The sequence below is a fragment of the Dromiciops gliroides genome, chromosome 4, assembly GCF_019393635.1.
Source record: "Dromiciops gliroides isolate mDroGli1 chromosome 4, mDroGli1.pri, whole genome shotgun sequence".
NCBI classification, from domain to species: Eukaryota; Metazoa; Chordata; class Mammalia; order Microbiotheria; family Microbiotheriidae; genus Dromiciops; species Dromiciops gliroides.
The window spans coordinates 376,819,693-376,833,785 of NC_057864.1; the positions used below are offsets into that span (position 1 = coordinate 376,819,693).

At 37.8% G+C, this 14,093-nt stretch overlaps 1 protein-coding gene across 1 annotated transcript in view; it reads right to left on the reverse strand.

The window, feature by feature from the left end:
* Positions 1–14,093, reverse strand: part of TXLNB (taxilin beta) — an 81,198-nt gene that overhangs the window by 40,738 nt on the left and 26,367 nt on the right. Inside the window, exon 3 of the mRNA XM_043963514.1 lies at positions 9,143–9,234. Coding sequence (XP_043819449.1) covers positions 9,143–9,234 — 92 coding nt within the window. The remainder of the gene's footprint in view (positions 1–9,142; positions 9,235–14,093) is intronic.

Consider the following 14,093-nt stretch of genomic DNA (forward strand, 5'->3'; position numbering starts at 1 on the left):
TCCAATCTCTTATTATATTGATGAGAAAGCAATGGTCCTAGGGCCTAAGCTAAATAGATGTAAAGAAAGAGAGCAGGAGTGGAGCTGTCATCACCAAATAGGTGATAGCAGATACTCCAGTTCCAGTCCCAGTCCCAGCCCCAGGGCCACTCAGGTACTAAGTTTGGAGTCCTACTTGCCTTGGAATCCACTGCCCAGTAGGGCAGCAGTACCTACTATGTTCTTTGTCACCACCACAATATGGCTGCAATCGTCTCAGGGATTTGGAAATCTCCTCTCTTGGATATTACTGCCAATTGTGGAGGGAATATTTGCTTGGCACTGTATCACTTAACTATTTGAAGCAGCCATCTAAAAGTGACATCTCAGCACTCCATTACCATTGAGTACCCTGGAGAGTAGGGCCAGATGGGTGAATCCAGCTGCCACATGGGTATCAGGGATCTACTCTGCCTGCCACTATGGAGAAAGCAATAGTATGTCAGCTTTGTATGGCCACTGAACACCTATCACTGACTCTTAAGCCCCTGCTCCAGCACCTCCTGATTCCTTCTCCATCACTGGACCAATAAGAGTAAGGCCTCTAATTCCAAACTCTCAGGATCTGGATTTGGAACCCCCACATTCAAGAATCTATTGCACCATGTGGAAGCACGGTCTATTTTCCCTTTCTTCATAGAATCATATAAGAAAAACAACAGTATCTTAGTTCTTTATTACTGTCAAGCCCTCAGACATCAGGCTTCTGGCCACCAGGACCAGGGAGTGCCTTAGGCACTCCCACCAGGAAACAAATATCTTTCCTTGTGTAGGGTATCTTCTAGGTATATATCATCTCCCTGCCAAGTTCGGCTAAGGCAAATGAACTGTAGTATACTGATGAATCTTTTGGTCTTATAGACCCATGAAATGTGGTAAGTTTTTGTTTTGGTTTGTTTTGGTTTGGTTTTTGTGGGGCAATGGGGGTTAAGTGACTTGCCCAGGGTCACACAGCTAGTAAGTGTCAAGTGTTTGAGGTTGGACTTGAACTCAGGTCCTCCTGACTCCAGGGCCAGTGCTTTATCCACTGAGCCACCTAGCAGCCCCAAGTTTTTTTTTTAAATGAACTTATCAAACATCAATAAATACAAACAGTTCAATATACAAAGAACAGAAAAAAAGATAAAACCATTAACTTCCTTTATATGTAGTTCATTTTATAAGCACTTACGAAATATAATGTGATAGTAATAACACTACTTTGATATTTTGTGTCTCCTTTCAAATTCCTCATTCTTTTCTGTGTATTTTTAAGTTTTTCTTTGATGATTTTTTAAAAAATTGTACCATTATCTCTATTTATCAACTCTCTTACCTTATAATTTCTTCCTCTCCACACAGAAACCTTCCTTTATAAGAAATAAGTGTAGTCAAGCAAAAAAATGTACCCATTAGCTTTATTTGATCATGTAAATCTCATTCTATACCGTAAGTCTATCACCCTTTTGACAAGAAGAAGGAAACATGATTCATTACTCTTTTGAAGTCACATCGATTAATGTCCTTAAGTATTTCAAAGATCTCTTTCTTTACATTACTGTGGTCATTGTAAAAATTGTTTCTCTTGTTCTGCAAGTCTTCCAAGGTTTCTCTGAATCTATTCCTTTCATCATTTCTTACAGTATAATAAGATCCTATCATATTCCTATAACATAATTTATTCAGCCACTTCCCAGTTGATGGACACCTGCTTTGTTTCTTATTCTTTCTTACCATAAAGAGTACTGCTCTGAATACCTATGGGTCCTTCTTTTGGGGTATATGCCTACTTAATGGTGGTATTGTTAAATTAAAGAAACAGGTTAATGACTCTATGAGTATAGGTCCAAATTGCTTTCTAGAATTGTTGAACCAATTCACTGTTTCCCCGTAAGTGCATTAGAATGCTTGTTTTCCCTCAGCTTCTTTATAACAATTGTTTTTTTCTCTTTTTGTCATCTTTGCCCATGTGATGGTTGCAAGGCAGAATTTCAGAGTAAACAGATGGTGTTTTAACCTCATTCAAATTCAAGAAATTTGAAATTGTCTCCTGAATAATTCCTTAATTCAGCTGTGTGCTGTATTTTACTTATCTCTAATTATGAATGAACAAACCCAGAAATGTTAGAGGATTCAAACTGTGCAAAGGGGAACACACTCTTTAGTTGTTTGATTCATAACTCTGAGTTGGGAAATTTGTCTATGTTTTGCTAGATTCCTGATTTCATTGGTATGGATACTCCCTCAAACAAGGTAGATCACAACTCCCTTACATTTTCCCATTCAGGCCATTTCTTGTCTATAGTTCCCCATCAAACATCCATAGAAGATCAAAACAATTCATGTATTTCTTTAGTATCTCAAGGATATTAGTTACTACTTATGCTGCCTCTCATTAGTGTGACATGACTAGCCCACCTCCTTCCCTGGTCATAAATTTCTTCAATAATGTTTTTACTTGGCTTCCCAGTATGACATTGATGGTAACATGTTACAGCCTGGTTATACATAACACATATTTTAATTGCCCTTTGATTCATGTATTATTTAAATTCTTCTGAGTTCATAGTGTTCTATGACTCACTGATCTGAAGCATCATTGGGAGGATATTAGTGTTAAAGAGACAAACTTTTGCTGCAATGGGAAATTAGTGATTGAAAGCACCACTTTATTTATCAAATGCCGCCCATCTTCATTTCTTTTTCCTATTATTCTAGCCAAGTTCGTTGTCCATCTACAGGTTTTGTCACATATTAGATGACTGATCTATCTGAATGACTAGACAGCTGCTTGTCATAATGGAAGAAAAGTGTACTTTAAAAAACTACATTGTTTTTCCTGTGCATTTTGTTAGATTGATCTCTTTGATATTATAGCATATTTCTCTGATAAAGCTTTAATAGTGTTCCAGAACTTGTTTAAATTAGTATGACATCATCTAGGAATAGGAATATTCAGAATACCTCATTATAAATAGGAAATCACTGGTTTATTTGGCTCTTATGCAAAGCATCTGCTATGACACTGCTGAACACCTTTTAACATTCCACTTGTCAAAATTTAGCATATTGTTGAACTAAGTTATCTGTATTATCATGTCTGTCATGTATTTATATATGATTTTAATCAAACGACTTGTATGAGGAAAGCCTTCAAGGCTGCAATTTGCTTTCTTGAGTCAAATGCTTTCCTGAAATTAATAAACACTAAACATTTCAAGATATTATATTCTTTACATTTCTCAGTTATGTGACCACAAATATGAGATCTGCTAAAGAAAAATGTTCCCTTTTTACATTTTCAGTAAGAATTTCTTCAAAGTATATTATATGTGGGCCATTGTCATGAAGAATCTTGTGGATATCTGAAAATGGGCATAAAAGTCAGTAGTTGCTGATGTCTGCTCAGTTGATTTTTTTTTTGTAAGAACACTATTCATGACCTTTTTCTTTTTTTATTCTTTTGGTATCTTCCCCTCCTTGAGAAATCTTGAAAACTGCCCCCAAGGGCCTTTAAAATTGTGTTACTTTCGGTATAGATTTCTTGTGTAAGATTTCTTCAATAAGTTCATTGTATGAGGTCAAATCCAAACACTCTTCTTGATTTTAACTTCCTAAGTCCTTAATCTACTTTTTGTTGTAGAACGGTAATAGGTAGAGTCCAACTATGGTGGTCCTGCTTTTGCTTCTGATGAAAATACATAATTTTGTTAAATGCCAGCAAATCCATTCCATTTTGTATCTCTGTTGCATTCCTACTGATTTATCTATAAATGCTCTTTGGATAATTTGGCAGTATTAGCCAATCTCTTTGCAGGCTTATTTTCTCTTTGTCTACTTCTCTCCCCCCTGCCCCCTTTTGAAATGGTTTCATAATCTTCCACCATCTTTTTTTGGTAGCTTTTTGCATGTCAGCATGCACTCTAAATCTGTGTTTCTCTTGGCTGCTATGGTTACTGGGTTCTTTAGATTTCCTCATTGTGGTGATTGTTTTACATTTGTTAAACTTCTCTTGAATGTGACAATAAAATCAACATCTTTACTTTTATGTATTTCCCTGTTCCCTCCCCTACTCCCTTTCTTTTTTTCCCTTCAGAATCAACACCTTATTTAAACAGATAAGGTTGGAACTATTTTAATTATCTGCAGAACCTCTTCATCTTTAACATTGCCCATAATTTGTCATTATTATAGAGCCAGCCTTAAAGTTGGTCCTACCCAGCTAATGGTCTGACTGCACACAAACAGCTAATTCTGAGACAATTGCTATGTCCCAATTAAGATGTCAATTTCATTTCTAGTGATGTTGTCCTGTATATATTATATTCAGCACCTTTCAATTCTATTCTTTTTATTTAAAAAATAATTTACAATTAATGGATGCAATGCTTTTGAACAGCCTTTAGCCTCTTTAATAATTTTATACTGAACCATATTTTTCCAGTTTCCACTTTTGATTTGAAGTCACTAAGTACTAAAGTATATATTGAGCCATTTTGGAAGATATTGCCAGGTTCTTCATAGAACTTCTCTATTTTACCCTCTGAGAAGGATGTTTGCGTAAGATATAATTATCTTTACTGTGATTTTTTTTTTTTTTTTGCTTTTATTCAGAGACATAACTCTTGTCAGGTGACTAGAGCTTTGTCTCCAGAGCACTATGTGCAGCTGATATCAAGACAGCATTCTTGCTTCCCTGCAGTGGCCCTCTTGTCCACTGTCCTTGGTAGGCCCACACCACTTGACATTACCACCTCCATTCCCTTGCCTGGTCTCAGGTCACTAGGCCCAATGGTCCTATTGTTTACAGGGCCTGATCTTGCTTGGATATTCCCTGCCTGCTGAATTAAGAGGGTCAAGGGAGCTATGCTGAGGCTTATTAGGTCAGATTTTCTGTGGGGCAGGCAGCCTCTTCTTTTGGTACAATTGTACTTGATTAGGTAGGACTCTTCTCCCCACCCCCAACAGATGGATTTTCTTTAGACACCAGAATTCCAAATTATGGCTTTCTTATATGAATCATAAGCCTAGGAAAGACAAAACTATGATATTCAACTAAATGTTTTTTGTTGCCTTTGAAGCTATGAAGAAAGTGATTCTCTGCCTATTCTTTTTTTTTTTTTAGTGAGGCAATTGGGGTTAAGTGACTTGACCAGGGTCACAAAGCTAGTAAGTGTTAAGTGTCTGAGGCCGGATTTGAACTCAGGTACTCCTGACTCCAGGGCCGGTGCTCTATCCACTGTGCCACCTAGCTGCTCCTCTGCCTATTCTTTATTTCTATTTTCAAGGAGAATATGCAGGTCAAACTTCTTTATAGCAATAATTTTTATATCTTCTGCTTTTGTTGATAATATGAATGTCAACATGGTTATGATTCCATTCCTCTAGTAGTAGATCAAGTCTATGTAAAATAAAAAGTACTAACAGCTGAATTAGTGTTTCTAGGGGATTTAAAAACTGAGATTTTTGGCATCTTCTGCTTGATTTCTCAATAGAAGGGGCTGTAAATGTTCAACTTAGCCCAGGATGTCCATCCATAGACAAGAGATCCCAAGTTTATTCTCTAAGCCTTTCTAGGGCTTGAACTCTGCTACAAGTTTTCAAGGACTCAAAATTATCTTTGTATTAAGAGTAGGAATTTAATGAAAGTATTTTACGTTAACCTTGCAACTTCTGATATTTGTTATGTTGTTGTTCAGTCGTTTTTTGTTTTTTTTTTTTAGTGAGGCAATTGGGGTTAAGTGACTTGCCCAGGGTCACACAGCTAGTGAGTGTTAAGTGTCTGAGGCCGGATTTGAACTCAGGTACTCCTGAATCCAGGGCTGGTGCTCTATCCACTGCGCCACCTAGCCACCCCTGTTCAGTCGTTTTTTAGTCATTTTGGATTCTTCATGACCCCATTTGGTGTTTTCTTGACAAAAATTCTGGTGTGGTTTGCCATTTCCTTCTCCAGCTCATTTTACAGATGAGGAAACCTAGGCAAACAGGGCTAAGTGACTCGTCCGGGGTCAAACAGCTGGTAAGTGTCCGAGGCCAGATTTCAATTCAGGAACATGAGTCTTCTTGATGCCAGACCTGAAATTCTATCCACTGTGCCAGGGGACACAAAGAGTTGGACATGACTGATATGACTGGATATTTGTTATATTGTAATCCAAGTTAGTGAGCAGAGGATTGGCTATGAGTAATTAAGACAATGAAATATCTTACAGTTTTTCAGTCCTGGATCATCCATTTAGCCAGTTTTCTAATGTGCTTTTTTTATAGGTAGTGACTGAAATACCAACATTCTGTGATCGAAGTTTCAATTGGATGAGATCTTGTTAAAAATGGCAACTACTGAACATCATTTTTTTCTTAGCTCCCCTTTGGCTTCGAAATCACTGAGAATCAAAGTATATATTGAGTTAATTTAGAAAATCTTTTCAAGATCTGACTGCTTGCAGGTTATTGCACAAATACAAAGGGCTCTGGAAGGCCCCTGGACAAGATTTTAGGCAAGCTGAACAAGTGTTTTCATGGTCAGTATAGTACAATAGAAAGGGCACTGGTTTTAGAATCAGAAGAGCTAGTTTTGAATCTTGGCTCTGCTATTTATTGCCTATATGATGCTAGGCAGATCACTTTTCCTATAAGGGACTCGGTTTCCTTATCTGTAAAATGATTGATAGAGTGACCTGTAGGTGACCTCAGCGATCCCTTTTAGCTCTTGTCATAGCTCCCTAAAATAGCTTCTTGCATTAGATTCAAAAGGTTGCTTAGCTCTAGCTGTGTGGAACATTTAGACCAGAAACTGAATCAGGGGTTTCCTATATTCCTGTATTTGATGATAAAACTTCAGGGGATGGGTAGATAGAGAGGTAGATTTTTGCTAGATGTGAAGACTATCCCAACAATTACAATTGCTTTAAAAAAATAAGCTGCCTTATGAGGAATTGAGCTCCCCATCATTGGAGATGTACAAATAGTTTGGATTGACATTTCTCTGGGATTTTCATCTACGATAGGCAATGTAGCATAGTGGGAAAAAAAACAGTTTTGAAGTCAAGAAAGCCTGGTTAAATCCTGCTTTTGATGAAAACCAGCTATATGACCTTGGACAAGTCACTTAACTCTCTAAAACCATAATTTGCAGAGCAGACGCAGATCTGCTTTGGTAGAGGGAATTTCTTTACCCCTCTCCTCTACTCCTCCATTAATTTAGTCATCCCTCAAAAAGGTAGCTGTGCTAGATAAGGGGGTTTTACCCTTTTTTGTTTTATGGATCTGTTGGGCAGTCTGGTGAAGCCAGTGGACTCTTCCTTAGAATAATGTTTTAAGTGTATAATTAATTGCATTACAGCAAAAAGCCGAGAAGGCATTCACAGCAGTGGCAATAGTTGCAGTCAGCTAATGTTGGCCTGTATGGTCACTGAAAGCAGTTTTGGTACTTGCAGACATGTAAACCTTACTCTCATGTTTTTGCCTCTCCAACATAAATGAGGTAGGAAGAATTAAGCAAACAAAAAACCACAGCCGGAAATGAAACTGAAAATGAGTTGTCTGACTATAGTAGAGTGATAGCTGTTTGGGGATCGCAGCTGGATCTGAGTCATAAATTTGAGAAATATATGTGCTCTTTGGCTATGGGCGGCTGGTTTCAGCTGACCAACTGAAGGGGTACAACTTATTTAAAACAAAGTCAAAAAGGCTTGAGAGCTGCAATGGTCCTAACAATATGTGGAGGACATGGATAAAATCTGTGTGTTGTGAGTTTGGGGAAAACAGCTTCTCCCTAGAAAAAGTAAGCTTTGAGGTCCAAGAAAGAGAGCTACAAGTTAGTATAAATAGACAGACCCTCAGCTGGTATTTTATTCAACAAGTCTACAGTTTCTGTCTTGAAGAAGGCTTCCACTATCAATAGAGACCTCTTACCCCACCTGGATATTCTGATGAGATTGACTAGAGATTGACTTCCTGCACCCTCTGCCCCACCAAGATGGTGTGATGAGATTAATTACTGGGAAACATCCCCAAAGAAATAGCCAGATCTTTGGCAACACCAGACAACAAATTTAGGAAACAATCAAATCAAAGAATACAACCCCAAGGTTAAGACAATCTCCTGTCCCAACTCACCTGATATCCTGCCCCTATTTTTCAACCTCCCAAATAAGGAAAGTAGCAAAGCAGTCTTACCCAATAGGCTCCTTTTGCCTCCTGTTATATTGCCCTAAGGCTATGTAAAATCACACAGATCTATCATCTATCTATCTATCTATCTATCTATCTATCTATCTATCTATCTATCTATCTATCTATCTATCTATCTATCTATCTATCATTTATCTATCACCTATCTAGCTATGTAGCTATGTAGCAATCTATGTATCTATGGATGTATGTATGTATCCATCTATCATCTATCTTTTTGCCCATCAGCTGATACTGTTTAAGCTTTTAGCTTTACCTCTTGATTTATTGACTCCCAGCCAAATGGACCAAGGTGGGAGGAATTACTCTCCAGGAAGATCTTAGAACCTCTAGGTTGAAGATATTCTCCAACAAGATCATCTAGTCCATTTTACTGATGAGAAAACTGAGGCCCAGAGAAGTGACATGACTTGCCCACACAGGTAGCAAGTGGAAGAGATAAAATTCGAACCCAGATCCTCTGACTCTAAAACCACAGTGTTCTTTCCACCAGGCATACAAGGTCCTCATGTTGCAATAGCTCTACTTTACTCAACTACAACAACTAAATAGAAAAGAAATGCTGAGTAATGCATAGAAATAAAACCTACTATAAGTAGGTAAGACTTGGGTTCAAGTCTCAATTCTGACACTTATGTGGTATGCCCATAGGCAATTCCCTTTAACCCCTTAGTGTCCTAAATAATAAAAACCTTAAATTCTAGATTGGCAATCTTCATGGAGGGAGTTTCCATACCAAGTGTTCCCCATACAGATGAAATCACAGATGCATATAAAACCAAACAAAAGCAATATTAAAAAGATTATTAAATTGAGAAATTATTAGATTAATTATTATTAAACTAATTTTAAAATGTCAAATTACATATTAATTCATGATTACATTAAATAATCTTTGTTCCACAAAGAGGTTAGCAAAGGACATACTGACCAATTCGGCATACTTCTTGAATAAAACTTCAAATTTTTCCTCAGCTGTTGGAAGTCTGTTCAGATTTTGCATGAGCAGGGTAGCTTCTTTGCCTTAGAAAGGGCAAAAAGGTATGTTTTAGAAAGCAAACTGGAATAAATCAGTGCTAAGTCCAGGGTTCTCAATACCCAGGAGGGTCTTAATGCATTTTTTTTTCTTAATGAATGAATGAATAAAGACTAGTGAATAAGAGACCATGGCAACCCTATGTAAATGTGGACTTTTCATATTCAATTTCTTTAACTACAATGCCTTGAAAATAGTGGGTATTCATTACATATTTGTTCGTTGATTTATTTAAGGTGTGGAATCAGGCTCCAGTTAATTGTTTATTTCCAATTTAAAGTTTAATCCTAATCTCCTGTCACCTTTGGGATTATTGATCATTGATCTAGAGCCAGAAGGGACTTCAGAAGCAAATCCTATTATTTTATATTTGAGGAAACTGAGGTCGTTGGGGGGGTTAAGTGACTTGACCAAAGTCACAGTCTCAGAGGTAGAATTTAAACACATGTTGTATAATCCCCATGACAAGTGTTCTTCTGACTGTCCCATGTATTCTAGCAATCATCTTTTGTGTGGTCTTCATAGAAATTGGGGGAAATTCTGTGCTAACTTCAATGGAGATGTATTGTATTGGTCTCAATATAGTTTGCATCAGAATATAAATTGAGGGGCAGCTAGGTGGAGCAGTGAATAGAGCACTGGCCCTGGAGTCAGGAGGACCTGAGTTCAAATCTGGCCTCAGACACTTGACACTAACTAGCTGTGTGACCCTGGGAAAGTCACTTAACCCCAATTGCCACACACACACACACACACACACACACACACACACACAAATGAATGTTAAAAAAAGGAAATTAATGGGGGCAGCTAGGTGGAGCAGTGGATAAAGCACCAGCCCTGGATTCAGGACAACCTGAGTTCAAATCCAGCCTCAGAGACTTGACAGTTACTAGCTGTGTGACCCTGAGCAAGGCACTTAACCCTCATTGCCCTGAATAAAAAAGAAAAAAGAAGAATATAAATTGAATTTCTAAAAAAAGAAAGAAATCATTTCATATTTTAAAGGGAAAGTGGCAAAAATACACACTGGATTATTTCTAGATAACTTGTTTCCATGTTGCCTCACTCATTAAACTGTGAGCTCCTTGAGAGCAGGGACTGTCTATATTTGCCTTTCTTCATATCCTCAGTGCTAAGCAGAGAGCCTGGTACACAGAGTCCTTAATAAATGCTTGTTGACCTGACTTGATTAATGCATATAAAAAAATGAATTGAAAATGACAAAATCAGGATCTAAGACTTCAATGGGATATAATCTATAATTAGATGAAATTTAAAAGTAAATTTAGTAAAGTATACTAATTTGGGTTTTAAAAAATCAACTCACAAAGAAAGCTCAAAGCTTTTTGCAAGCCATATATACAATAAAAGGGGACAGCTAGGTGGTGCAGTGGATAAAGCACTGGCCCTGGATTCAGGAGGACCTGAGTTCAAATCCGGCCTCAGACACTTGACACTTACTAGCTGTGTGACCATGGGCAAGTCACTTAACACTCATTGCCCTGCCAAAAAAAAAAAGAACAATGTCCTGCCATATATACAGTAAAAGAAGGGATCTGGAACAAAGTATTGACGGCAGAGCTACCTAGAATTTTTGTCCTTTGCTTCTCCTTATGCCTATTTTTTTTTCATGGGAGACTAAAAAAGATCTAAGAGTTGAGAATGGAGAAGTGAGAGTTTAAACCTAAACAACCCTTTGCTGTTTATTGGAAGGACAATCCTAGAAAATTATTCAATGATTCTGAATGGGATTAATTGGGCAATAAAAATTAAACCAGAGTGGTGAGGACTTTCTAATCCTAAATTAGACAGGGGAGAGAGAGAGAGAGAGAGAGAGAGAGAGAGAGAGAGAGAGAGAGAGAGAGAGAGAGAGAGAGAGAGAACCTTGACCTTGTTGGAAAGAGAGTAGATTCTACTTCCACTGGCAGGCTTTTCAGTGTCTTCAACAATAGTTCACACAAGTCTAGTGATGTGAACTTGAAAATGGCAGCTATGTGCTCCCTAATAGTATTTTTCATCTGTTCTTAGTTCTGTCCTATGGAGCCCAGCATATTTAGATCTCTCTACTTATCTTGGAGTTTGCCTTGCTTATAGCCATATTTAAAATGTCCTTTAAAATCCAACAATTAGGGGTCAGCTAGGTGGCACAGTGGATAAAGCACTGGCCCTGGACTCAGGAGGACCCGAGTTCAAATCCAGCTTCAGACACTTGACACTTACTAGCTGTGTGACCCTGGGCAAATCACTTAACCCTCATTGCCTGCTACCCCCCCCCAAAATCCAAAGATTATTCTCCTTGAAAGAGAATTTAAAAGCATGAAAAAATTGGGAGTTGTGCTTCCCTTTTTTGTCCATTATCATCTGTCTATCTCAAGTGGTTCCATCCTTTTTTGAGCTTTGTTTTTTACTCCCTGACCTCTTTTTTCGTTGCCTTTAGTAATACCATACTTAGCTTATCTTGAGTTTTAGTATTCTTGGTCATATTCTTACAGGATGGCATTGCTTACAGGATTCTTACATGCTTCTGTATTTATCTCCAGCTGCCAGCTCTCTTGATGCCATATTTAGTATATATCTTTTAAAAATCAAAGTTGGTCTATGAGTTCCTTGTGTATCCATGTCACCCTTTTGAGATATGTGTCTCATTCTATGTGTTAATAGGATATGACAGTATAATATGCGCAATTAAAATAATGTTGAAATATTAAAAATTCTAGATTGCAATATCTAGAAATAGTTACTTTTAGTGTCCTGGGGGTACAGTATATATGGGGCTGATTGATATAGCCAGCCCAATGGCATGGAGTCTAGGTTCCAGGCATGGAGTCAGGCTCAATAAATATTTGTTGATTGGATGATTTTGTCATGAAGATAACAAATGTAATCAGGGCAATGTTCTGGGTCTATGAAACAGTTCTTGAAACTTAACTATTGGAATTCTTCACCTTGTACCCTGATGAACATGTCTTATTTCTGAAATGCAAAGCAAAGGAAAGTAGGTAATAACACAGATTATTTTCCTTAGGTCCCTATGACCTTTGTTATACTAGTGAATTGGATTGGACAATCATTTCAGAAGGAAACCCGGAGCTCTCCTTTACTGCATTCCATAGAGGCTAGATACCTTGGAGCCAGCTCCCAGTTTTCTCTTTTTTGATTCCTGACCTGGTCCCTCTAGTTCTGCATATTATAAACCCAAGGATGAGCTAGAGCCAACATAGATCTCTAACCCCAACATACAGCCTTGCTTTTGACTATCTTATCTTTCAGGACATCTCTAGTTGGGGCTCAGTAAAACAATATGGAAACCATATTATTTATTTGATATATCTTTTTTAAAAATCAGGTGGTAGTTTATGGTCATATTAGTTTATTTTTATTTATTTATTTATTTTGGGTGAGGCAATTGGGGTTAAGTGACTTGCCCAGGGTCACACAGCTAGTAAGTGTCAAGGGTCTGAGACTGGATTTGAACTCAGATCCTTCTGAATCCAAGGCCAGTGCTCTATCCACTGTGCCACGTAGCTGCCCCAGTCATATTAGTTTATTAAGAAACCCCCTCCCCCCACCAAAGGAACACCCAGTAATTGAATAGGGAGGTCCAGATAACAGCCATTGGGTGTCAAGGTATATTCCTTGCTTACTGTAACATCTGACCTAAAAGGGAACTTAGATTTAAATTAGTATAAACCTTTCATTTTTTTAAATGTTTTTTTTTCTAGTGAGGCAATTGGGGTTAAGTGACTTGCCCAGTGTTAAGTGTCTGAGGCCAGATTTGAACTCAGGTACTCCTGACTCCAGGGCCGGTGCTCTGGTGCGCCACCTAGCTGCCCCTAAACCTTTCATTTTTACAGATTAGTAAACTAAAGTACAGAAAGGTGGCATGTGTCATTGGTCACAGAGCTAATAAGATGGGACTTATCTCCCAATGCAGCATTCTTTCCACTAAATCTCTCTGACTCCACCTGTACCACACTGTCTCATGGGACATTCCTTCCTTAGGAAAATTTGCTTAAGAACATGAGAGTCTTTGTGATACCCAGTTTGTCCTTATCTATACATAGCCTTTACATTTTGCTTTCCTGCAAAGTCACAGAACTATAGAAAGTTACAGATGGCAGGACCTTAGAGATTATCTGCTTTAACCCTCTATAACAGATGAAGAAATTGAAAAATTTAGTGATTCTTTGACCCAGTGATAACCTTCTATGATTATACCCCAAAGAGATAAGAAAAAAGGAAAAGTACCCATATGTACAAAAATATTTATAATAGTTCTATTTTGTCTGTAGTAGCACAAAACTGGAAACTAATGGAATTCCCATTACTTGAAGAACTAATGAACAGACTATGATACATAAATTATGGAAAATTAGTAGTCCAAATCTGGCTTCAGACATTTACCAGTTATGTGACCCTGGGCAAGTCACCTAACCCTGTATACCTCAGTTTCCTCATCTGTAAAATGAGTGGGAGAAGGAAATGGTAAACCCCTTTAGTATCTTTGACAAGAAAATACAAAATAAGGTCACAAAAGGTCTAATGACTGAAAAATGGCTGAACAACAACAAACAAGGGTGCCAATGACAAAAGGAACAGTTTCAGAGGAATTTGGGGAGACTCATATGAACTGCCACAGAGTGAGGTGACCAGAACCAGAAAAATAATTTATACAATAACAAAAACATTGTGAAAGCAATTAACTTTGGAAGACATAAGCACTCTGACCAATTTAGTGACCAGCCATCATTCCAGAGAATTAATGATGAAACATGTTACCCATGACCTAAGAGATGTGAAGGATTGAAGATGCACATTTTTGGACATGACCAATGCAAGAATT